General features: G+C 38.3%; 1 protein-coding gene across 2 annotated transcripts; it reads right to left on the bottom strand.

Moving 5' to 3' along the window:
• Nucleotides 1–14717: 14717 nt before the first annotated feature.
• Nucleotides 14718–23428, bottom strand: LOC103697589 (probable methyltransferase PMT23). Of its 2 annotated transcripts, none has more exons than XM_039124950.1 (8): nt 22905–23428; nt 21070–21219; nt 19247–19517; nt 19025–19135; nt 17836–18007; nt 17482–17742; nt 15499–15693; nt 14718–15411 (listed from the first exon to the last, which is right to left on the bottom strand). In XM_039124950.1, the coding sequence occupies exons 1-8, from the start codon at nt 23394–23396 to the stop codon at nt 15207–15209; spliced, it is 1857 nt and encodes a 618-aa protein (XP_038980878.1). In that variant the 5' UTR covers nt 23397–23428; the 3' UTR covers nt 14718–15206. The 2 variants fall into 2 exon arrangements, with proteins under 2 accessions (XP_038980878.1, XP_008777700.1); XM_008779478.4 differs by having other exon boundaries at nt 22888–23101.
• Nucleotides 23429–24108: the final 680 nt, after the last annotated feature.

Raw genomic sequence — 24108 nt, 5'->3', positions numbered from 1 at the left:
ATGCTAAGGTATACGGATGCTTTGTCTGAACTCAAAGGAAGTCTATTAAAGTGTATGTTCTCTTCATTGTCGGAATTATAAATTTAACTTATCATGGAAGGTTACTGATCCCAAGCAGATGGCGGTTATATTAAACATGGAAGTCGAAGTCATTACATTACATTAGACAAGGTTGGAGCATCCGAAGTGAACACTAAATAATCTAATTTAAGATGCCCTTTTCTAGAATATTGTGTGCACAGAAACCTCTAGCTATTGCTAACGCAATTCGTGTTCCAAGGTCATGACTAGAGAAATTAGTTAATTGGAGGATCTATTAAGTGAACTAGATATTTGCTTAAAATGAGTATAACTGGCTTGGATCAGAAGAGAGATACAAACTAATAGATATTTGAGGTGATGATATGACGAAAGATATTATTGAAGTAGGTTCTAGCCAATTCAATGCTTAAAAAATAGCAACTACAATAGCTGAAGAGTAACATCTCCAATATCATCTCATCTCACTAGTTCATCATGTATATGTTGTTATAGGTCATGCTTTATTTCAGTTGCCTTGCAATCACTGCCGCAACCAACGCCTGTCTGGAGCTCATTATAGGTGCTAATTGGAGGTATAGATATGACTTTACTCAATAATAAAGCAAGAGAAAGGCAGACTTAAAGCTGAAATAATGATTGTGCATGATGTACGGATCGTTAATTTTAATGGAGTAGCTTCGTTTCTTTAAATTATTATTCAAAGAATTCACAACTTACTAGTGTGCACAATGTTACAAATGAATTAGTGGTGTTCCAGCCATTTTCCGGGTAAGTTTGGGTCAATTAATTAGCAGAAAATTAAATGTTTGAAGCCTAGCTAGGAAACCAGCACAGGACAGCTTCATCTTAATATTTTCTTGGTAAGAGCAGCTTTATCTTAATTAGCATGATCGTGTTTTCTCATGCATGGTGTATATTAGAATGGAGGCTTGGGAACAGAAAGACCCGGCAACGGGTTTACTTTCGGGGACTGATCACTTCTTAAGAATTAGCAAAGTCATAAGATAAGATGAAACATTCTTATCCAAAAAACAAGGAAGAATAATATTTTCATATCAAATTTAAAATTTTACTTTTTTCAAAAAATTACAATCTTGGATGTCTACTTTAACTTGCTCTCCCAGAAGAATGTCTCTATACCTAGGGACTTCAAATATGGGAGATGGACATTGTAGATGATACTAAGATCAAGGATTCAGCATGCACCACCAGAAAATTTTGACAGCAGATTAATTGCTATTGTATATATGGTCTAAATCATCAATTTGTTGCTTCTGATAAACTAATAACAGTAAAGAGTAGGACCATGCCTGAGTTATCTGAGTGGTGGAGAAAGAATGATAGCGTTATATCAGCATTAGGATTGTAAATAACAATAGAAGAGGTCATGCTTTTCAAATGGAGAATAGAAGGTGAGGAAAAACAAACACCAAGAGTATGATAGGAGAACAAGAAAGAGAGGTTTTAAAATATCTGCAGAAGAAGAAGAAAACAAAAGAAAAAGAGAAATAATTTATTTCTCTGTTCCATTATATTCAGTACATATTAGAGGTTATATATACTCTTGTATAGACTTCATATAAGAAAAAGAATATAGGTTGATATAGGATCACGCTAACAAAAAAAAAATATTATGGAGGGTACAGATTATTATGTGATTCCTAAAATGACTTTAATAAGATCATGCTAACAAAGAAAAATAATATATGTTGATATAGGATCACGTAAATAAAGAATAAATATTATGGATGATGTAGGTTGTTAGGTGATCCTTAAAATTATGCTAATACCTCCTCCCTCAAACTCGAGATGGTACTATAGGTGCTAATTTGAGTTTGAAAACTAGACCATGAAAATACCCATAAACTGATGTACTAGATCAAGAGCCGAAGTAGTAGTTCAAAAGCCGACATGATAGACTAAGAGCTGATATAGCAGTTTAGAAGCTGACATGGTGGTAGATCAAAAGCTGACGTGGTGCAAAGAGCATGATGTGGCAGAGCACGAGCTGTTATAGCAGCTTAGTAGCAGATTAGGAGTTAACATAACAACTCATAAGTCGATATGCCAAATCGATATGTTAAGCTGATGTGACAATACTGAATTTGATATGGTAGAACAAAAGCTGACATAGCATCTTAGAAACTAATGCAACATATTAGGAAGCTAACACAACAAACTGATGTGTTTTTGGCAATGTTGACGTAGCTAACTAACGTAGTGGACTAATGCGTCCACTGATATGACTGACTAATATAGCAAAGTGGTATATTTATCAATGTGTCTAATTGACATAATAGACTGATGTATCTGTCGATGTGGCTGATTGACTTATCTGATGATGTAACAATGAGAATACATATAAAAGACGATAGTTGCAGTAAAAATAGAACTTAGAGAAAAGGCAACCGAAGGTTGACGATCCTCGTAGACGGATGTACTATGAAAGAGGTGTAAGAGATCTTGAACTGGATAGTGAAGGAGCCCGAGGCAGCAAATAAAATAAGAGACGGATAGAAAGGAGCCGAGCGATGATGAGGAGAGACGACCGAAGATCTGAAACTATAAAGAAAAATAGTGGAGAAGAGCTGCGAATCCATTAGAAAATAAAGGATTTTCGGATATTAATTTATCGGAAATAGAAGATATGCAAATCTACTAGAAATGGGATCTTTGAATGTTGGTTTACTAGTAAATAGAGGATCTACAAGAAAACAGAAAATCTACGAATCCACCAAAAAACAAAAGATCTTCAGGGGTAGATTCACCAGAAAATAGAGATCGATAAATCGGCAATAGAAGTTTTCAAAGCTTCTAAACATGGTAACGATGACCATAGCAAAGATGGAAGAGATGGCAATAGCAAATTAAGTGATCGGTGACTTCTATACGATGTTGAAATACTTGCAAAATAAGAGAAAAACAAAAGAAAAAGAGAGAGAAAATTAATTTTATTTCTCTGCTCTATCACATTTGGTACATATCAGGGTTATATATACTTGTGTACAGACTTTATATAAGAAAAATAATATAGGCTGATATAAGATCATACTAACAAAAAAAAAATATTATGGGTGATATAGATTATTACTTGATTCCTAAAATCACTTTAATAAGATCATGCTAACAAAATAATAATAATATATGTCGATATAGGATCATTATAACAAAAAAAAATATTATGAGCAATGCAGGTTGTTACGTGATTGCTAAAATTATGCTCACAAAGATCAATCTGATGAACTTGATAATTAGTAAGAACCCAATGAACATGGCATTAGCATTGAAGAATTGGATAGAATGGCATGCTCAACTGAATATTAAGGCTGGTGAACATTTCTCACAGTTTTTGAAAGGACATTTCTCAAGACATTTTGAGAACCATGAACAACCAACTGCTGTAATGGAAACTTACAAGGAACTATCAAAAGCTTGGCATGCAAAAACTGCAAAAGTAATAAAGAAAACCTTTTTTTTTTTAATGAAGAAGAGGAAGAAGTCAAATGCAAAAGGATTTCACTGATAATATTCTATCAATGGAGTACAACATAACCTCCTTATGGAAGTATAGCATGTGTTGTGGCGTCAACCCCTCCCCTCAAAATTAGGAAGAGAGCAAGCATGAAATAGTAGTGCGGCAGTGCACTACAGCATGCTCTCCGCAAGCAAGGTTCTGAACTTTCACCCAAAAAAAAGAAAAAGTTTCTTAACGTACGCATTGTCGTGACACTTCTATGGGCGACAACACTTGGCCTAGTGGTTTTTTTTTACTTGCTACAAATGGACAGCTCACGAAACTGTTATGAATATGTTCAAAAAAAATCAAAATTCAACTCGAGGTACCCGAGGCAACTCCGCTTTACCGGTCAAAAAATACCACTCAAGTAATCTACCACGAAGAAAGCAACCATCTATTCTGCAGCTCCATATAAGACTGCAAATGGCTCGTATTGATCCGTGACCCAACCCGACCTACTTAATTAAATCCAACCTGACTTATTTTGAAGGACCCATAGGGCCAGATCGAATCTTAAAATTAGATCTTTTCTATTTTCTAGGTCAGGTCTGGATTTACTGAATTTAGATCCGATCCAACCCGACCCATTTGAAATTTGGGCAATTTTGGGTTAATTCGAAGTAGATCCAAATTTTTTGGATTGGGTCCGGGTTATACATGGACCTGACCCAACCTGAATGATCCGTTGGGTTCAAAATTGTCGTGGTGGATTCGACCTGATCTTCTATTGGGTTAGGTATGGGTCTAAAATTAGGATCCGAATAAGGAACCAGATTGGGTTGAGGTCACTCATAACCCGACCTGACCCATTTGCACCCCTACAACTCCATTCACCTTCCTATAGATATGCCTCGCCCCGAAGGTGATGGTATTGCCGGCCATACCTCCTATCTTTCTAGGGCACCTCGGGATCCAACCAACTATAGTGGCTGAGTCACTCTTTTGCATAATAACGTTGGCCCTTAACACATACCAAGTATGACTAACTTCAGTCCAGGCTGCACTCAACTCCACCAAGTGATCGAGATATCAAAAATTGCGCTTCCTAGCTGCCTCCACTCTTGAGTTCACCACTTTAGAGTACTTTGTTTTCTGAAAGAGTCTGACACATGTTAACTTGAACAATTATGTGATAGATATTGCAATATTTACACACATGCTATCAAAGTATTCTAATTATTTTCGTAAAACATTGTAAGACATTTGAAAGTTAACTCCCCTCGGCAATACATTAATTCCGAAAAAAGGAAAATCATGTGGTCCAACAGTTTTTTTTAAGGAATTATTCAAATTTCAGAGATATTTTAAAAATAGTACTTTCTCTTTCCTGGAACTTTCTTTTATCACCTTTTCTCTAAACAATAAAACAGAAAAGAAAAAAAAATCAAGGCGTAAGATAAAGTCTCAAGACTAAATGTGGCTAAGTATTGGTAGATTGGTGGAACTAAATTATATTGTATGTTGACAATTTTGGAGTTTCTAATTTTACCATATAAACATACAAATATAAGAGTGGAACTAAAAATATTTTGACAATTCAGTTGAATTAATTAGAAAATTTTGAGATTGGCCCGCTTAACATGAAAGAATAGTGGTACCAGCATAACTGATGATAAGCAAAACTGGTTAGGATTTTGAAGGAAGAAATTCTTAGCAAAAAAAAAAAGGAAAGAAAACACAAAATTAAGTTTATGGAAAAATGATAATTATAGGAGAAAATTCCTGCATACTTGGAAATGGATGAAGGTGATACGAAAATGATCCGGGAAAAAAAAAGGGGAGTTTTCACTTGAAAGTTTTGTAAATGAATTAGAAATCTTAATTTGTTACTGATAGAAGATGTTTAGTGTGGAATTGAAGATTGTCATTTTTAGAGGACAGCTTGATAGTAAATTGCGCCCGCGGAAGGGGCAAGACAGTTGTAAAGAAAAAGAATCATCTCATTTGTTTCGAAAGAGTTTGCAAGCGTAAAAGAAGGAACACAAGGGGGTAGCGATTGATGAACTAACCTTGTGAAGTGGTTGGAGAATTTTTTGTCTAAAGAACAAATTAAGTAATAGAATGAGAATTATGCAAGCAAGGTCACTAATTTGCTAGAGTCCTCACTAGAAATTCTACTTTGATAATAAAAAAATTTTATTGACCATTCTGAAACAAAATACTCATACAGGAGACTTATTTATTGGAAATGATCGTAGTATTGAGGATGGAGATTAACAAAACAACTATCAAGATGTATGTAGGTATGTGTTTAGTCCCACGTCTGCTATGCACTAGATAAATTTTGGATACTTATGCAAAACCAAAAAATTCAAATAACAATTTAGAGATGGGCACTGGGCCGGGCCGCTCACGGCCCGGCACGGCACGGCACGAAGCGGGCCGTGCCTGGCACGGCCCGCCAGCTACAGTGACGGGCCGTGCCTGGCACGGCCCCTTTGATAGGGCCGTGCTGGGCTAGCGAATCCTGGCCAGCGGGCCGTGCCAGGCACGGCCCGCTTCGGGCCTGGGCCGGCACGGCCCGGTCTAGGCACGCGGGCCAAGCACGGCACGGCCCGCGTGCCAGCACGGCACGGCCCATAAGGGCCTGGGCCGGGCTGGCACGCGGGCCTGGCACGGTCCGGGCCTGGGCCCGGCTCGGCCCGATAAAATTTTTTTAATACATTAATAAATTATGAACACTAAGAAATCTTGATTTATGAATATAAAGCCACCTTAATGGTGGGGAGTTTGGCATAGACCCCTACCAGTTTATTAATTTCAATCAAAATGGTACATGAAGGGAGGTTTGGACCTTGGTCTGACCTCTAGATTCTAGAATACAATAAGAAACTAAGAAAGGGCCGAGGTTTGGACCTTGGTCTGACCTCCAGAATACAATAAAAATGTACAATTATAAAAAATTAAGAAATCTTACTAATCATCAGTGATTCAGTGAATCAGTATTCACTCTTCAGTCTTCAGTCTTCAGTCTTCAGTCTTCAGTAGTGTTTGTATCATCATCATCAGAGGATGTTGTATTATGTCCACCTTTATCTTGAAGTCTTGCCTCAGCATCCAGCCAATCCTTGAAGCAGAGAAGCATCTCCACCGTTTCGCCCGTCATCCTACTTCTCTTTTCGTCAAGAACACGCCGACCTGCACTAAAAGCGGATTCCGATGCTACCGTGGACATCGGCACAGCTAAAATATCGCGTGCAATTGCAGACATAACAGGATATTGATTTCTAACACTCTTCCACCAAGATAATACATCTAGATTCTCTATTTGATTTTCATCATATGCAGACTGAAGATCATTTCGTAAATAAAATTCTAGTTCACTACTTAAAGATGAAGAAGATGAAGAGGAACTTGAAGCATGTGTGTGTCTTCTCTGTGCAATGAATGAAAAAATAGATGACGAACGAGAACTACTAGAAGGAGGAATAGAGGTTTGTATTTGTGTTCTAGATCCACGAATTTTTTCATCATATATAGCATAAATATCATAAAGAAGTTGTCTTACCTCATCTTTAGCAGATTCAGCATCTTGATTCATATTTTCAGCGTATGCATCAAGTAAAATTAGCACGCCATTTAATTTAACTCTAGGATCAAATACAGCAGTTAATGAATTAGCACGCCATTTAATTTTCTGACCAAATATCAGAAGTTAATGAAATTTTTACATTTAAAGTAGAAAGTGTTTCAATTAAATTTTGTTTCATTGCTAAAAAATTGGTCATAGCTACTCTTCTAAATGTACGTCTACTAGTTCTTTTGTAAGCAGGTTGTAGGTTTAATTGAACATATTCTTCAAAATTAAAAGATTCACATAAACTAAAAGGTAATTCATCCTTAACTATCCATTTTACAAGTGCTTTTCTTTGATTTTCATGATTATATGCAAAATTACCTACAAGTAATCCCCCTTGTATATTAAGGCTACTTTGAGTTTGAGCATGAGAATCATGCATCCTATGACTCTCTTGATGTCTTTTTAAATGCCCTGTTCCCCCACTACTACTACAACTATAAAGTTTGGCACATTTTTTACATTTAGCTTTCCAGACTCCCTCAACCATAACTCTATCAAATTCATTCCATACAGTACTAGTCCTCTTACGAGAAGAGGTTTGACCTTCACTCGGTTCACCAGTTCTAAAGGAACTAGGAACAGGGGGTTGGGGATTAGTTTCTTCCCCCTCAGAAACAGGAATGCCAAACTGACTTTCCTCAAAAGATGACATATCTATGATTAATTCAAAAAATAAAAACTAACCGCAAGGAGGAATTGAGTAGAGGGTCGGAGGGCAGAGGCAGCGCCGAGATTCCGAGCTTCCTCTTGTGCTCTCAACAGAAGCGACCTTCTCTTCTCAACAGGAACCTCCTCTTGTGTAGCACTTGAACAAACTAAAAATTAAATTGCTAGAAGAGCACTTTAGAAGAGAGAAATAATAGCAGTAGAGAAGGAGAGAATGAGAGGTTTGGTGTGGTGAGAATGAGGGAGGAATGGGCTATTTATAGAAGCCCAAAAAATTTTTTTTCCCAAAATACCCCTCAATTCAGCCGTTATAGGACTGTTGGGAGGGGCAAAACCGTCTTTTTCCCGAAAATAGCCGTTGGAAACGGCTATTTTCTTCCCCCCTCTCCAGACGGGCCGTGCCAGGCACGGCCCGTCTGGAGCCGTTACGGGCCGTGCCAGGCACGGCCCGTTTAGAGACGTTGCGGGCCGTGCCTGGCACGGCCCGTTACCGCCCGTGCCGTGCCGTGCCCGGCCCGGCCCACCAATAGAGGGGCCGGGGGCCGGGCCGGGCTTGCCTTCCGTGCCTCACGGGCCGTGCCAGGCACGGCCCGTTTAGAGTTTTGGCCCGGGGGGCCTGGGCCGGGCCGGCCCGGCACGGCCCGTTGCCCAACTCTATAACAATTTTTTGGTTAGTATTTTTAGACGAGGTTCTGGGTTGTTATAAATGGTATCAAAAACTAGGCTTATAGCCTATATAGACTAGAGGATATTGCTTCACGGGTCCATTAGGACTAACCATTGGTTGATTATGGTGTTTGTAATTAGTTTAATTAAATTTGAATCTTTAGCTTGGTAAGAATATCAAGGCTTAAATTACAAGAGTATGTGAAGGTCTGTGCACATGTAACTACAAAAAATCTAGTCTTTTCCTATGTTTTTTAGAGCCTCTATCGATGCTTATAAGCATCGTTAATTTTGGCGCTAACGCTTCTAAAAGCGTCGCAAAAGTGTTAAGTAGGTGGGGGTAAAAAAAATTTTTGCCAACGTTTTTGAAAAGCATCGGCAAAAAACGGAAGTCTGCCGAAGCTTACAGTGTGGATTAGAGATGAATATATTTTTTTTAACAAAATGGATAGGATTAGAGATGAATGCCACAAAAATACAAAAAATAGTAAAAAAATAAAAAAAACATATAAGTGGGCAAACGGCCTACTTCGGACAAGCTTCCGAGCTTCTTTCCGGCAAGGGGTTTGGCGATGGGGACTGCAACGATGCCCTCCGTTGTAGACAAGCTTACGGCGATGGGGAATGCAACGTCCCCCTAGTCCTCTTTGGGCTCGCCATCTCATCAGATTCTTCGATCGCTTTTCGAACCACGAGTGCCGATCTTTCGAATGTGGAACCGAAGAGAACAGAGATCTTGGAATTTCTTTGGGATCAGTTGGGAGGTAGAGCGTCGGCTGAAAAAATTACAGAGCTTTCTGAAAAGAATTCAGACATGCATGACATATAACATTAAAACCAGGACATATAACCCCAAAACCTCTGATACTAGAATCGATCAAACAAATAGAGAAAGATGACTCGAGAATCAAAAACCTAGGTTGGGAAAACATAGACACCAACACGGGAAGGGGATCCTGAGTGCAAGACAAATCTGGTAAAATTTTTGCCTGGACAAATCCAGAGCTTGGAGATGGCGGTATCTAGGGATTTTCTCTCCAAGATGGAAAGAAGAAGGGAGAGAGGGGTTGGGGAGCTTCCGGCTAGGGTTTCCAGGGTTCTAGGGTCGCGGCGTTTTATAAGAGGGGCGACTGGGATGGTGTCTGACGACACTTATAAGCGTTATCGGACACCACGGGCTTCACCCATCGTCTGGGCCTGGGTTGGCGTTCGACGACACTTTTAAGCATTATCTAGCCAGAGTTTTAAGAAAAAAATTAGTGTTAAGTGGGATGTTTAGCGAGTAGGATTCCGCCGATGTTTCTCTTTAGCGTTCGATTATGCTTAGAAGCATTGTCTTACAATTTACTTTTCACGATGCTATCTAAGGTCGTCTTAGTTTCATCTCCATCAACGCTACTAACAAGCGTCGACAAATTTTTACGCGCTCACAAAATTGCCGACGCTATTCTTGCGTCGGCAGAAAAGAGTCGGAAAAACTAATTTTTGCTGTAGCGGGCCTCTTTTGCAACTTCCCTCAGTACTTTAAACCCCCCTTGCCTCTCGGTCTTCCCCCCGACCCTCTCGGTATTGCTCGGATATGTGCATGCATCGTCCCTCGTTGCCTTCGGTTATCCTCCCCAGGGTGGGCTTTGCGCCGACGCCCCGACGGGGTGGTAGGGGGGTTGCAGCCGCGGCCGCCTCGTTTCGCCATTCGCGCGTGCGCCGCCGGATCCGAGTGGAGGGCCATCCAATATTACAGTGCAGAAAGTCAGAAAGGAAGGGCCATCCAATATTATAGTGCAGAGTAGTTTTTGGAGACGTAGTGCATGAACTCATGCTATATGCATTGAGTAGATTTTAGATATTTATACGCTGTCAAAGAAACCGAATAACACCTCCTTGGCTAGTTTTTCTAAGTGAAGTCCTTGATCATTATAGAAATGCATGATGAAAATTTTCTTTTCTTTATTAGATAAAATTATGTCATCCATCCAATCCTTTAAGCTAATTGGAATTATTTGGCTATTTAAGAAACATGGTGTTGTTTCTGCCAGGAAAAAAAACCTTTTAGTATGAAAAGAAATTTTAGTGATAAACGACTAAGAGGGCTGGATCGTTGGCTGCTTGGTGATCTCAATTGATGGCAACTAAGAGGTTGCTTTCTTTAGTGCAGGTGTCGGTGGAGACGGGAGAAAGCGGTATGCAACCAAAAAAAAAAAAAAAAAAAATCTGTTCAGACCTTTCTTTAAGTTCCTGAAGGATTGTGACCGAACATCTAAAGCAGGCTACTTTATTTGCAAAACAATGTTGCCTTAAAAGTTGAACATCTCCATTTGGCCGTCTTCCCTCGTAGCACATTTTGAAAAGAAGAGGCTGAAAGTACGAGTCATGTTGCTCTATATTTTCATGTAGGGCCAGGAGGAAACGAAATTTTAACAATACTTCAAATTCATCCAAAGAAATGTTTGAAAATTGGTAGCCTTGTTGTGGCTATATGAGAAGTAACTTTGACACCACATATTTTTTTTCAGGCATACTGAGATCCAATCAAACCATAACTAATTGTGCTAATTATTTGAAAATTTGATTGACTATTGATTTCGCAAGACATGTGCCGTCATCTAGTTGACAAGTTAAGCTGGGGATTTTAGAAGGCATTGATAAATTTCAAAACCGGTAATATATGGAAATCGGGCTAACATGGAAGCTCTCGGATTCATTTGTATTTTATTTTTTCTTATTTTTCTGAAATTTTCTCCAGGTAACTCTAACTCGACCAGAAATAGTAGGTGGTCGGTTGGAGAGGTCCCTGAAGGCCGGCCGGTCCGTACAGAAATAGGCGGCATCCTGCCTAACCGGCGGTTCACCGTGGCCCCTCGCACTTGGTTCGATGACAGCAACGTGCCGAGAGCCGACGTCCTTAGCGCGGCAGGAAGCGTAGATTTGGGAAAATCTGGGGGACCCTTTCAGCCATATGATCGTACGGCTGGCAGGGATCAACAGTGAAAAGGTTGGGGGAAATCGTAGGGCTGGGCGGGGAGTACGAGGGTGAGGTCAGGCGGGGCCCGATTCCCCTGACTCGGTGTCGACTCGGTCACCGACAAAGAGATCTATTTTGACATCTTCTCCCCCTTTGGAACGCGGACGCCCGCTTGTACTCGACAGCAACGCGGAGCACCAACTTCTCCCACCAACAAAAGTGCCCTCCCTGTGCCGTGGAGGGCTATGCCCTGAAGGTAATGCCTTGTTTCCCAAAAGGAAGTTTGGGACCCAACGGTTGCAAAAAAAAAACTTTTTTTTTGATAAATTAAATTTGTTAAATTAGTTTGAAATAAATATATTTATAAAAATCAGAAAATAAAATAATTAACAACTTAAAAAAATCATCTATACTGTAAGTCAACTATGATTGACTATATACGTCTCCAAGCTATAAAAAAAAAAAAGCCTATAAAGTTGTCCTCATTTTTGTAAAATTTTTAAAAATATAAAATAAATAATAAAAACCATCACGACATACTTAGTAGATATGAGTGCTCCACAATTAGAGCATCTAAATGTAATGATTTGTACCATTGTTGGATCTTATCAAAAAGAAATTGCAAAAAGAAAAAGAAATACTCGATTCCCCATTCAAATGTCGTCGGCATTTGGTGATTGGTTGATGCACACTTGCTCTCATCTACTATATCGAAATTTAGCTGCTGCGTGCCATCCAATAATTAGAAATGCGACTCATTTGCCTTTGTATATTGTAGCAATCCAAATTGTCATATAAAACATTAAATCGAGCAGAAATCTAACGTTACCTACTTATATCAGCACAAAAATTTCAGATAGCCATCTAAATGGCAAAATAGAATTGATACTTGTCTTACCCAAAAAAATTGATTCCCTTTATAATACAAACACAATTCTACCATAGCTCCTTGACATGCGGAGAAAAGAGAGCTGGTACTTTACCCCATATCATATATTGCAATTATAAGTCATAGTGCAACTTAAATTGCACCAACCCTTTTAGGGTTCCGATTGTATCTCTCGCACTAAAGCACTCACACTGATCTCAAAGCACTCCGAACTTCGTCTTCTATTAGATTGCATGGATCTTGAAGCGATAATTGTGTAATCCAAGAAAAGGAAGGTGAATCCTTCTTTCACATGAAAAGTACAAGCCCAGCCTACCTTTTTGGACTATGACAGTTGTGACGATGAAATACTTGACACCAACGTTGGCCCTCTAAAGTTATCCTACAACAAATATTCCATACTTGAGATGACACACACATATAGAGAAAGAGTGATAAGTTCTTTTTTTAAATGTGTTTGATACGATCGGAAGGATTTTGCAAAAAGGATATATTTACTTTGTTAATTATTGATTCAACATCGTTTCTCTATTTTTACATGTTCGGTACAACTTTTTGAGTCTGGGCAAAATCGTGCCTGCCAAATTTCATGCTAATTCACCAACCCACAAAGTCAGTCTAGGATATACGGTTCTAAATGAAATAAGCACAAAAGTAGGAATAATTAATTAAAAAAAGTCAGTATAATAGGACACTCGCATCGATTATGTGCCTGTCTGTTATCTTTATACTCTCCTCGTTTATTGTGCTCGAACAAATAGTACGCATAAAAATAAAAAGAAAGGGTGCATTTTGCTACTAGATTAAGAGTTTTGCATTACTGATAATCCTCTTTTTTTGGAGCAACTCTCTCAGTGGCACCAAGATGAGGAAAAAATAAAAATAAAAAAATCTAAATCTAGCGCAAAAGAAAATTGCTTAAATATTTTTGACAATAAAAAACTTAAAAAAAAAAATCCTACATTTCACTTGGAATGCAAACACCAGGACGATTTGTTAATTATAGGTATTCCCCACTTGATTTATTGGTAGCAGTTCCACACTTAAGAGCCTGTACTTCTAGATAAATGGATGATTCAAAGAGGACCATAAATGCAACGCATTCTACGCTAACATGTACAAATGTTGAAACTCTAGAGTCGTTGTACAAGCCTACCTTGATAGCGTAGGTACAAGCCCACCACCCACCCATAAAAAGCCACGGCATCAACTGCTCTTCTTGCCAGAATTGCCAAACATAGGATTAGTCCTTACGCCTTGTCATCTGCACGTGATTGGTACGTTACGCTGATTTCTTGCGTCGCCATAATCATAATTAATGATCCTCGGCACCAGGAATCCGATGCCGTTGTCTTTTGGATCACCCGTACATAGAGCTATGATGTCGAACTCAGGACTCCAAGACACACGGGATCCTTGATGGCCTTTTTTTTGTAAATTTCGTTTTAAAATTAACAAAACGATTTAAAAGAAGACATGGTATCCAAGATACACAGAAGCCATGACGGCTTTTTTATTATTATTATTATTATTAAATTTCATCAACCAAATAGTGGCTGGCTAGCCAACTCAACAGCATTAGGCCTCCCTTTATTTATTAATTTTTATTTTTAAAATAAAATAAAAATATACTTAATGATATTATTATTATTATTATAAAAACTATTATCTGTAATTTAGATAATAATAATAATAATACTACATTATTTTATTTTAATATTTTAAAAATAACTTTTTTTATTCACCACCAGCAACTATCTTTTCCACCATCGCCAAAATTATTGCCAGTAGCATTGCTAGACTACCTCACACTATTGGTGCTCTACCATCACCACCATCGTCATGCCACTGTCTCCCATACTCTTATTACTGTTGTCGCCATCTCTACCATACCACCGCCAATACTATTATTGCCTCTACTGCTTTTGCTGCTACTATCATTTTCTCCATCGCAATCGATACGTCTATTTTCAAAAATAATAAATCATACCAAAAATATTTATTCTTGAAGTCCAAAAAATAGAAACATTTTTTTTTCTTTCTAAAAAATAGAAAAAAATGAAGGTAATACCACACAGCACCTTAGTTAATCAAATCAGATCAGCTGGCAAACACATTGGTAACATAGCTCATCCAATATAGGGTAGACTTTTAATAGCATATAATATAGACAACCACCATACGTCAACTCAAATGGCAAACACATGGTAACATAGCTCATCCAATATAGGGTAGCCTTTTAATAGCATATAGTATAGACAACCACCACAGGTCAACTCAAATGATTTAGATGGATAAGCTAAATTCTTAATTTCAAATATAACCTTCCCTTGGCAGAACAATCTTAGAACTAAAATTCAAAGCACAAAGAAAAATACCATCCAAAAAAAATAAATGCACCAAGACAATAAGAGAATAAAATACTGAAACTCGTGTCTAACCTTGAAATTTGCAGATACAAGAGCCAACTATCAGTGGCATTGCATCCGAGCAAATACTTCACATTCAAAAAATAAGAAAAAAAAAATTAAGAACTCACTAGCCTATCTTTACAAAAAAAAATGGCTGATCAATCTTTGATAAATTGTTGTTGGCACACAAGAACAGCCATGGAGAATAAGAGTGACCAGAACTTCTGTTCCCATAAGACTCTGAAATTAACCATTCCGTAACCGACAAGCTTTCACATTTATTTCGAACCAGCGGACTTCATAGATGCAGCCTACTCGCAATGATATATGGCATCGGAGCCACTGCCTTTTCTATGATGAATTTCAACACCTCCTCCTCAGGAATGGTGGGTAAACTAGCGATAGAACAATAATCTTGTGAAATATGTCTTGCTTTGACCAAAACTTGATTAAGTGTAAGGCAACGCCTAAGATCATAACGTGGATTCTTTATTATCAGGACGCCAAAAATCCTTTTTACCAACAAGAAACTGCTGCTTGTAGAGGGTGGTCTCATAATGGAGTGATTGTAAAATGGGATGCATCTTCCTTATCATTTCTGTGGTGTCTTGGATCACAACCCATTTACCTGGTCTCAGTATTCGGTCCATTTCTGCCACCACTTCTATGATGTTACACCTGGAGGGAAGGGGGAGAAACATCTCACAGTGCAGAACTTCTAAGAATGAGCACAAAGTAGAAGATTCAGAATAAAAGCAATTTTACCTTTGTGTAAGATTCCCGAAAAGAAAACTGGAATGGAGTAGATCATACGTTCGAGGATATGTATTAAAAGCTTCACACCAGTCATGATATATGCCAATGAGCCCTCTATTAAAGATAATGGGTAAAGTATCAGGTCCATGGACAGGTACTACATTCATAACCCAGAGAGGCTGATTGATAAGTGCTGCTGCAAACCTGGTTAGATGATTAAAACCAATATCAAAATTCCAACAGTAATGAAGTGGTTGGTTGATGAGAATCAAACTCAAATACAGCTCAATCTGCATATCATGTTCTGTAACCAAAGTGACTGATCACACACACGAGTGTTCATAATCCTAAATTTTTAAGTTAATAAACAAACTTAATGAAATAATATCAACTTAAACATCAAAAATCACAATAAAAAATTTGGAGCTAGTAATGGGGGGAACATGTGCTTAAAAAGTGAACACGATACAAGTTATTCTAGGCAACTGACGTGAAAGCAATAGTATTATAAGCAGACTATATTTATTAGAATATGTATTCTCCCGCGTTTTCTTCCAAGGTAGTATCTCAATAAAATCGGATTCCCAACAATCAGAAAATATGCAAAAAGGTTTGACATAGATGCATAATGCATGTACTTGAAAATGATTGGTGATGTTTTCTCATTGCATTGTGTTTCCTTTGGTTAAATAATGCAAAGTTTCACATCATTCCCATTCCCATATTATGAAAATTAGTTGAGACCAATGCATTCTTAGGTTTCACAGATCAATTCCTCCAGTCATTTGAGCAACTGGCAACATGCAATCTAGACAACCTTTATGCTTGGTTAACACAGATACGAGTACATTAAGTTATCAGGAATTTGGTCTCTGCCATTTCCATTTAAACTCGAGGTTGATCTTCTACCTAGAGTTTCAAACAGGCGCTAAAATCATGAAACAGGTAAGACTTCATAAAACAAATACACAAGCTGCTTAACAAAAAAAATGTTGGGAAGTGATGAGAGATTCAAAAGGGTAATGATGGCTGATAAAGAGCTATTAATTTAATGGGTTCCGTAACTTCTTTCATTGAATAATTAGAGTTCTCTCCAAGTCAGTAAATGTAATGGTGGCAGATGAAATGGCACCAGTCTCCATAAGTTTCATTCACTAACAAAATGAATAATGACATGATCATGACATGTATTAGGCAAGATACAATTGTTTAGACAACTTGTCTATGAACTACCAGTACTAAATGAAATCCTAGAGTGCAAAATCATCATCACAATGTTCTTCATAAAGTTCTGTTGGATTCTCAAATGAACTAGAATTGAAGGCAGGAGTAATTAATTGAAGGTGAATTTCAGTACAATAACTATACTAGAGAGAAGGCAAACCCTTGAATTAAAAAAAATAGAACTGGTGCTTTAAAAAGTACAGGATCCATGGTCAAAAAGTCTCCATGGAGTTGGTGTTAAAAGCTGCAGAATAGAAGATCCTGAACCAGGTATAAGGACCCAGTTTGATTTTGTAGAGGGCATGATAACGATCGAAAGGATGTTGAAGACCTGTGTAGGCTTGCATACTGATCTCCTGAAAGGTCCTGTTGAACAACACTCTGTAATCATCAATTGGGGGCAGTCATAAACAATTAATTGTTTCACCATAGTCAAGGCCATGATCTAAAGTGCACAGCAACTATGCAAACCTTGTAACATTCAATGAAGCCATAAGGCTCACCTAGACTTTAACTATGGACAAGTGCATCTTTTCCATATTATTAGAGGGAAAAAAAGTAGGGGAAAGAAAATTTTAACAAGGAATTTGACATCAGTAGTGCTAAAGATCTATTATCATGAAAATATACTCTTGGAAAAAATTTATAAGATATATTATTACACTCAAACAATAAAAGTGACCCTGAATTTAGACACAAGTCTTTCTATTATAGAAGTCCACAACATGAACTTAAAATAGATATATTGTCTAAACAAAAGTGCCTTACCCTCCAAAACCAGCATTCATATCCATTACGTTACGAATACTAGACCAGCTGATCCCAAGATCATGCGAGTATGCTTCTGATACAAGTGTTTCCCAGTGCTTCATGTCATCATCATATTTTTCTTCAGCATATATCCTATTCAGTTCCTGAGGCACACTTGATATTCCAGTTCTAAGTCTCTCAGGCCAGGCAATAGGCCACTTGTATTCTTTGCCAGACCTATTTGGGAGTGGCGGAAGACAACTGTCAAGGGGAGCATACCTGCAACAGAAACAATTTGAATAATATGCCTATGAGAAATAACTAATTTTGGAATATTTGTAATGATATGAAATTAGAACTGATGGTTAATACCATGAAATGTTAGGTCCATCCTTCTGAACACACAAAGGTGGATTGTTTACTTTTCTCTGCTCATAGCAGAAATTTGAAACAGGCTTCTGATATATTACAACTCCAATTCCAGTAGCATCTATAGATTTCACCACCATCTTCCAGCAAATGGAGTCTGTCAAAAGTACCATAGCTGCAGAAAGAATCAAAATACAAAAAATCCAGTGAGATGGAAATGACTGTCAAGATACCGCTTTTAGTCAAATTCCTACTATTCATTCAAAGTGAATGCAGCACAAGAGAAGATATTTCAGTTCATAAGTAATAAAAATGTCATACACCTAAACTTATGCTGATAAATATATAAAATATATAGAAGGAAGCATGAAAAATGGAAAATATTTAGTGCTTTCTGTTTTTTGTTTTTGTACACGAAAAATGACATACATAAATCAATAGGAAATACATTTTATCTAAAATCCAAATAATTAGTACAACTATTTATGAAGATTAAAGGGAGATAATGAAATGAAAAGTATATTACCATGCAGAATTTTTTAAAGAAAAAGAAAAAAAAAACTATTCCCTTTGATGGAAAGGCCAAGCTAGCAATGTTTGACACAAGATCATCACCACAGAAGTGCAAAGTCTGCAGATAAATGTCTAAAGTACCACTTCATTAAACAACCAGAAGAAAGGATAACATGTTCAGATATGCCAAAGAATACACATATATGCATGCTTCACGGACACAAAACTCGCATGCACATGGGCGCATGCACGCATAGAGAGAGAGAGAGAGAGAGAGAGATGCTATGTTCACCCCAAAATGCACCCCAAAAGGGCACAAAGCCAGCTTTTGGTACAAATATACACGGGGTTAGGGTGTTAGTTCGAAGCCAAAGCACCAATGTTGCCATGGTGGTTCCCTGAAAAAAAAGCCATTTTGAAAGCCTTTGCCAACAAAATGAGCCATCCATGGACTTCTAATTTAATAGGCAGACCATAAGTAAAGGCAAGTTAACTATTTTGCCCTAAACATGGTAAGATTTATGGCCCGATATTAGCTGCCAATGACGACCACCTTTTCCACCATTCCTATCAGATTTCTACTCTAAAAACATCTAGCAGCTTCAGACATAACAAGATAGTTAGGCTGAAATTATCAACGAGATGTTCATATTATGAATTTCGACAAACTTAACCTCACCATTCCAGACGGTTTGATCTCTTGTATTATCCCGATAAACTGGTGTTGCAGACCATACAAAAAACCCTCCAGGTCTGAGAATCCTATTAAGCTCCAACAAAGGCTTTCCACCTACAATTGATGAAGGGAACATAAAGAACAATAATTGTGCTACAGTTGGCTAGATAAAGAGGAATGCATGAAAAGTAACCAAAAAAATCACAATTTGGCAATCTAACATACCATTTGCATCCCAGTGGACCCTGCACCTTGCACAGTGAATTAAATCAAATACATTATCAGGAAAAGTAAGCCTTTGGGTTCCAATTACAGAAAGGAAAGCTGGAATTCCACGCTCCAAGGCAAACTGTATTTGAGCTTCATGCTCATCCTTCGGGGCAAACGACATGGTAATGACATTTTTGTCCAGCAAGTATCCACCAAAGCTAGCAACACCACAACCAACATCCAGGATAACTCTTGTGCGCCTCCCCCATTCAATAATTGGCAGAATCTGGTTCCAAAACAGAAACAGGCCTAGTTGAGATAGACACTAATGCTGAATATGAAACTGACAGTATTGAATGATCCAGTTATTTAAACCACCAAAGACATACCAAAAGTTCCAGAAAGTTCCATATCCTTCTAAAGAATCCTCGTATACTTGCTATTAATAAACATTAATTGACACTCTCTTGGCAGGTACTTTGACGCAATAACAACAAGAAGGAAAGAAAAATACGATGAGAAGGATTTACTTTTTTTCATTAGGGCCTGTTTGGATGCTGGTAGATCTTATCAGACTGATGAGATCCTCCCAGCAGGGTATTTAGTATTAAAACTACAGCGTTAGGATGGATGTGGCAGTGGGTCAAAGAGACTGTGGAAGGCGTGGCAATAACTAATCCTTAATCTACATTGATAAGATAAAATCACCTCAATTAAGAGATTAATTATCTCTAAAAATTTAGCTTAGCAGTCCCTGATGCTATTAGATCTCTTTGAAACACCCCACTGTCACCGTACTTCTAAACTAAAGTCTCGGGCCAAAAGATCTTATCAGAGAGAGACAATCTTCAAGGTGTCCAAACAGGCCCTAAGAAACTTCTATCTAGCAATATAATTGATTTAAACCTATCTTACATTGGCTTGAGTGTAGGTATCAAATATCATGGTGTATCTAGGAGATTACAGTCGTCTGGTTCTCAAATCTTGAAATAAAAGGATTTGGCTAGAAAGTTATTAATGTTAGAGTATATATGTATGCATGTGCTGTTTGATATCCTTCTGGTGGTTTTCTCACCATGGTGGGGACAACATCCTCTTTTGCGTATGAGAGCTCTTCTCTTCTATGAAATCTATCATCGTATTAAAGCAAAGTTGCAAGAGTCATAGGTTTATAACCCTCTTCAAGTCAATTATTCATCTAGCTGACACATTTGTCATCTTAAAGTTGTTTCTTGTCTTGATCCATTCCCAGTTGTCACCTAGAGCCATTTTGTCTTGACATATTCCAGATTATCATCTTAGGTTGTTCCTTTCTTAGCTCCTTTATTCCTTCATGTGGTTAGCTCAGGTGAGACAAGACACAGGATGATAAGGATTAATAAGCATTATTGGCCCATTTCCTACTCATTTCTTAATTTGACTTATTTTCTGTAACATATTGTGAAACTAAATAAACAGATAAGGCTTGTCCATTGGTAATTAACATGGATACAAATTCACATAACTTCATGAATCAAGAAAAAACTAGGTGAAGATTAAATAAAGTAAAACAGCAGAAGCTAGCTAGGCACTGTCCATATATAGGTACCGTCGATATGCAAACAAAAGCAGTAGCTAAACCAGGAGACATGTATGCCAGAGTTTTCTTAAGTTAAGGATGTTCGTATCAAGAAAAAAAAAATAGATTACATGTCAACTAACAAGCCTAAGGATTTAATCAGGCAACCAAGCAGTAAGTGGTAAGAGACTGAGGATATCCAGAGATTATGTGCTTGATATGGAATGCTTTCCCTTTGATATTAAAAATATAACATTGATAATATAGAGTTTAGACATACCTGCTCGATGAAGTGAATGTAGCTTGTTACTCCCTGTTTAAATTGAGTTCCGCCTCCAGGGAAAACAAGATAGTCACCAGATCTTTGCACCCAATGTTGGTCCTTCTTATACTCAACCAATTTAGGGTGAGGGACATTGTTATACCAGATCTGTAAATGAAACAAGAAATCAGCTCAACCTAATTTTCTTGATCCATGTTGATCATCTATTTTTAAATTCATAAATCCAACTATGATTGGAAAAGTTTCGAACTAATACTTTTGACCATATAAATAAAGAACGAACATGTTTTACAAGGAATAAAAATTCTACCATCTGATTCAAAGCTAACAGGCATGGACTTTAGTTACCGGTATCAAAGATAGCTCTCTTAAAATTGAGCATTTTCAGAAACTTGAGAAACAAGAAAATATGCACTTCAATTGAGCATAATCAGCTACCAAGTTTTGCTTACAGCTCACTGACACCCTTTGATAAAATTTTTGGACTATATGATGTTGCTAGATGGAATTAGAAAAGAGTGCATATTAGCATGCAATGGAAGTCTAGATGATGAAGATTTACAAAGTTATCAAACCAAAACCAAGAACATCTAGTGCGATTTTTATGGGATTGAAACATGAATGTAGCAATAAGAATTTTTTTATAGAAAAAAGAAAACATTGTCCAAATTGGAATGTTACATGTGAATCTTTTGGATGTCTGGCTCGGCAAACTTGGATGAGATTCCAAGAGTAGTATATACTTGCACCCACCTAATTTCAGTCTCTTTTGAGTTCCGACCAAAACATATAAGAATTTTCACTAAAATGTACTTGTATAAATGTTTTGATTGCGAGTGGATAGCCCCACTTAGATTCTTTCCAAAATATCATATCATTTAGTATTATGCAGATTTTCTTGTTCGAAGAATAGGTATGCCTTTTTTTACATCATTATTACTCAAGGAAACACTGACCACCTTAAATTACAGTATTAATGTAACTATACCATCAAACACATGGCACACTTTATACTAAAATTGACAAAAAAATAATAATATTGTTTTATTAACTTTTCATATATGTCATGTTACTAATGGTTAGAATTATTTTTCTCTCATCTTATTCACTGAAAATGCTCATTAATTTGAAGATGGTAAAGAAATTTTGGGGGGGGGGGGGGGGGGGGGGGGAATCAGCACATGGCTGGGAGCACGAGAAATCTGAAACAAAAATCATAGGCCATTTTTCGAAATTGCAGATAATACAGTCCTAGTTCCTTTGTGGTATATTACCCTCTAATTGAAGTATAACGAGAGTAGTAACTACCACTGGACAGAATGATTCTAAGCCCGTCCCTGTAGTCCAAATTTTTAGCAGTGAAGACAAATCATGGGTATAAGATCATAATAGCAGAGATTGGTATATGAAGGTAGGTACAATGCAAATTAACCTACAGTTTCAACATCATCACAGAGTCAGAGTTAAAAGTGGAAAAAATTAGAAACAAATCAGAATCAAAATTCAAAAATTATTTACAGAGCATAGATCACATTTATTGAAAAAAGTATAGTAAATTCAAGAACTTCTTAACGGACCAAAATACATTTTGACAGAGGAAAGAAAGCAAATCACAAGAAAAAAAAAAAGGAGAATAAAGAAACCTAATCAGACAAGGAAATCGCAAAACAAAACAAGATCTTTAGCAAGAGACCATCATTGGCATCATGTTTCAATAATTCTTAAACTTCTAACTCAGGTCATATCAAACACATCAAGAATAAAGAATCCAGAAGACAAAGAATCTCAGGGACGAAACAAAAAAGGCAGGCTTACCAAAGTAACAATCTCACCATATCTCTGCTCTTGGGCCACGGCAACGGCACCTTGTAACCCGGGGGCAGGGGGACGAGGCATCTTGGGCTCGGCTTGGGGCAATGCCGCTCCCGGTGCTCCATGTGCCGCCTTGACTTGAGCTCCTTGATCGCCCTGATGTTATCAAGGCAAGGCATGAAATCCACCACATTGAACCCCTTCCCTCCTCGACAGATCTCCCATCGGAACTCAAACACCTCGTCGCTTCCATTGTCCTCGACGGATTCGATAGGATTAGGATTTGGATCGGGGAGGGGATCGGGGCTTGGGATGGGAGAGAAGTGGGGAGGAGGAGGTGGGAGGGGGCGAGAGGAGGCTTGGAGATCTTTAAGGGAGGGGAAGTAGGAGGAGAAGAGGCGGCTGGTGGGGTTGGAGAAGAGGAAGAGGAGAAGGATGGAGAGGAGAAAGACGGCGAGGGTCAGGAGGAAAGGGTATTTCCTCTCGGTCAGTAGGTTTCGCATCGACGGCATTTTCTGTTCTTTCTGTTGGAGAAGATGGCGATGGAGGTGGCTTGAGGGCAACTTAAGTGATACACGTGTCGAGAGTTTTTTTTTTTTTTTTTTGCTAGAAAAAGGGAGCGGGGGGAGGAAGGGACAAGCCCAACCCCGCGTAGCAGCCCCCACTGGGCCCCCTACCCCGCCAGGAGAATGTTCAATGCGGCAAACCGGGTCGTGTGTTGGGCACGCCGACCTATTTTATTTATACCCTCCCCACCAGTGAGCCGGCACGGTTACCCGATCCGACCCTCCGTGTGAGTACGTCACACCTGGCACCACCCAGGCTATCAGCCGACCAGTAGCACTTCCAGACCCCGTATCCAGGCGTGGAGCATTCGGTCCCCAAATTTAATCGACGCCCGCGCGTTTCGAACCTGGAACCACTTAGTTAGAAGTAAACGCCCCGTTCCAACTGAGCTACCACCTTGGTGGTTCGTGTCGAGAGTTTAACGGTTAAAAAGATGAGGGGATCGGGGATACGATGGAGGAAATACTATCGTAGGGGGGCTTGCACGAATCGCGAGGCGTGCACACGGTTGGCGTGGGGGAGCGCACGGTATGCTAGAAATCTATCCAAGTCCAACACGATCTCAAGGTGCGCTGATGCGGTGCTTTTGTGATTGATCCCCTCTCTTTTTTATTTTTATTTTTTTTACATAAATACCTTTATAAAAATTTAAATTTA

The sequence above is a fragment of the Phoenix dactylifera genome, chromosome 3 (genome assembly GCF_009389715.1).
Source record: "Phoenix dactylifera cultivar Barhee BC4 chromosome 3, palm_55x_up_171113_PBpolish2nd_filt_p, whole genome shotgun sequence".
NCBI classification, from domain to species: domain Eukaryota; kingdom Viridiplantae; phylum Streptophyta; class Magnoliopsida; order Arecales; family Arecaceae; genus Phoenix; species Phoenix dactylifera.
The sequence above is the reverse complement of the archived record's forward strand: the minus strand, read 5'-3'. Positions and strand labels throughout refer to the sequence as shown.

What these genes read in the sequence shown, in the direction of transcription:
- LOC103697589 (XM_039124950.1), bottom strand. Translation starts at nt 23,396, where the DNA reads ATGCCGTCGATGCGAAACCTACTGACCGAGAGGAAATACCCTTTCCTC. An exon ending in ACATTCACTTCATCGAGCAG is followed by an intron (nt 19,518 to 21,069) that starts GTATGTCTAAAC and finishes TTTTGGAACCAG; the next exon opens with ATTCTGCCAATTATTGAATG. An exon ending in GATGGACCTAACATTTCATG is followed by an intron (nt 17,743 to 17,835) that starts GTATTAACCATC and finishes TTTCTGTTGCAG; the next exon opens with GTATGCTCCCCTTGACAGTT.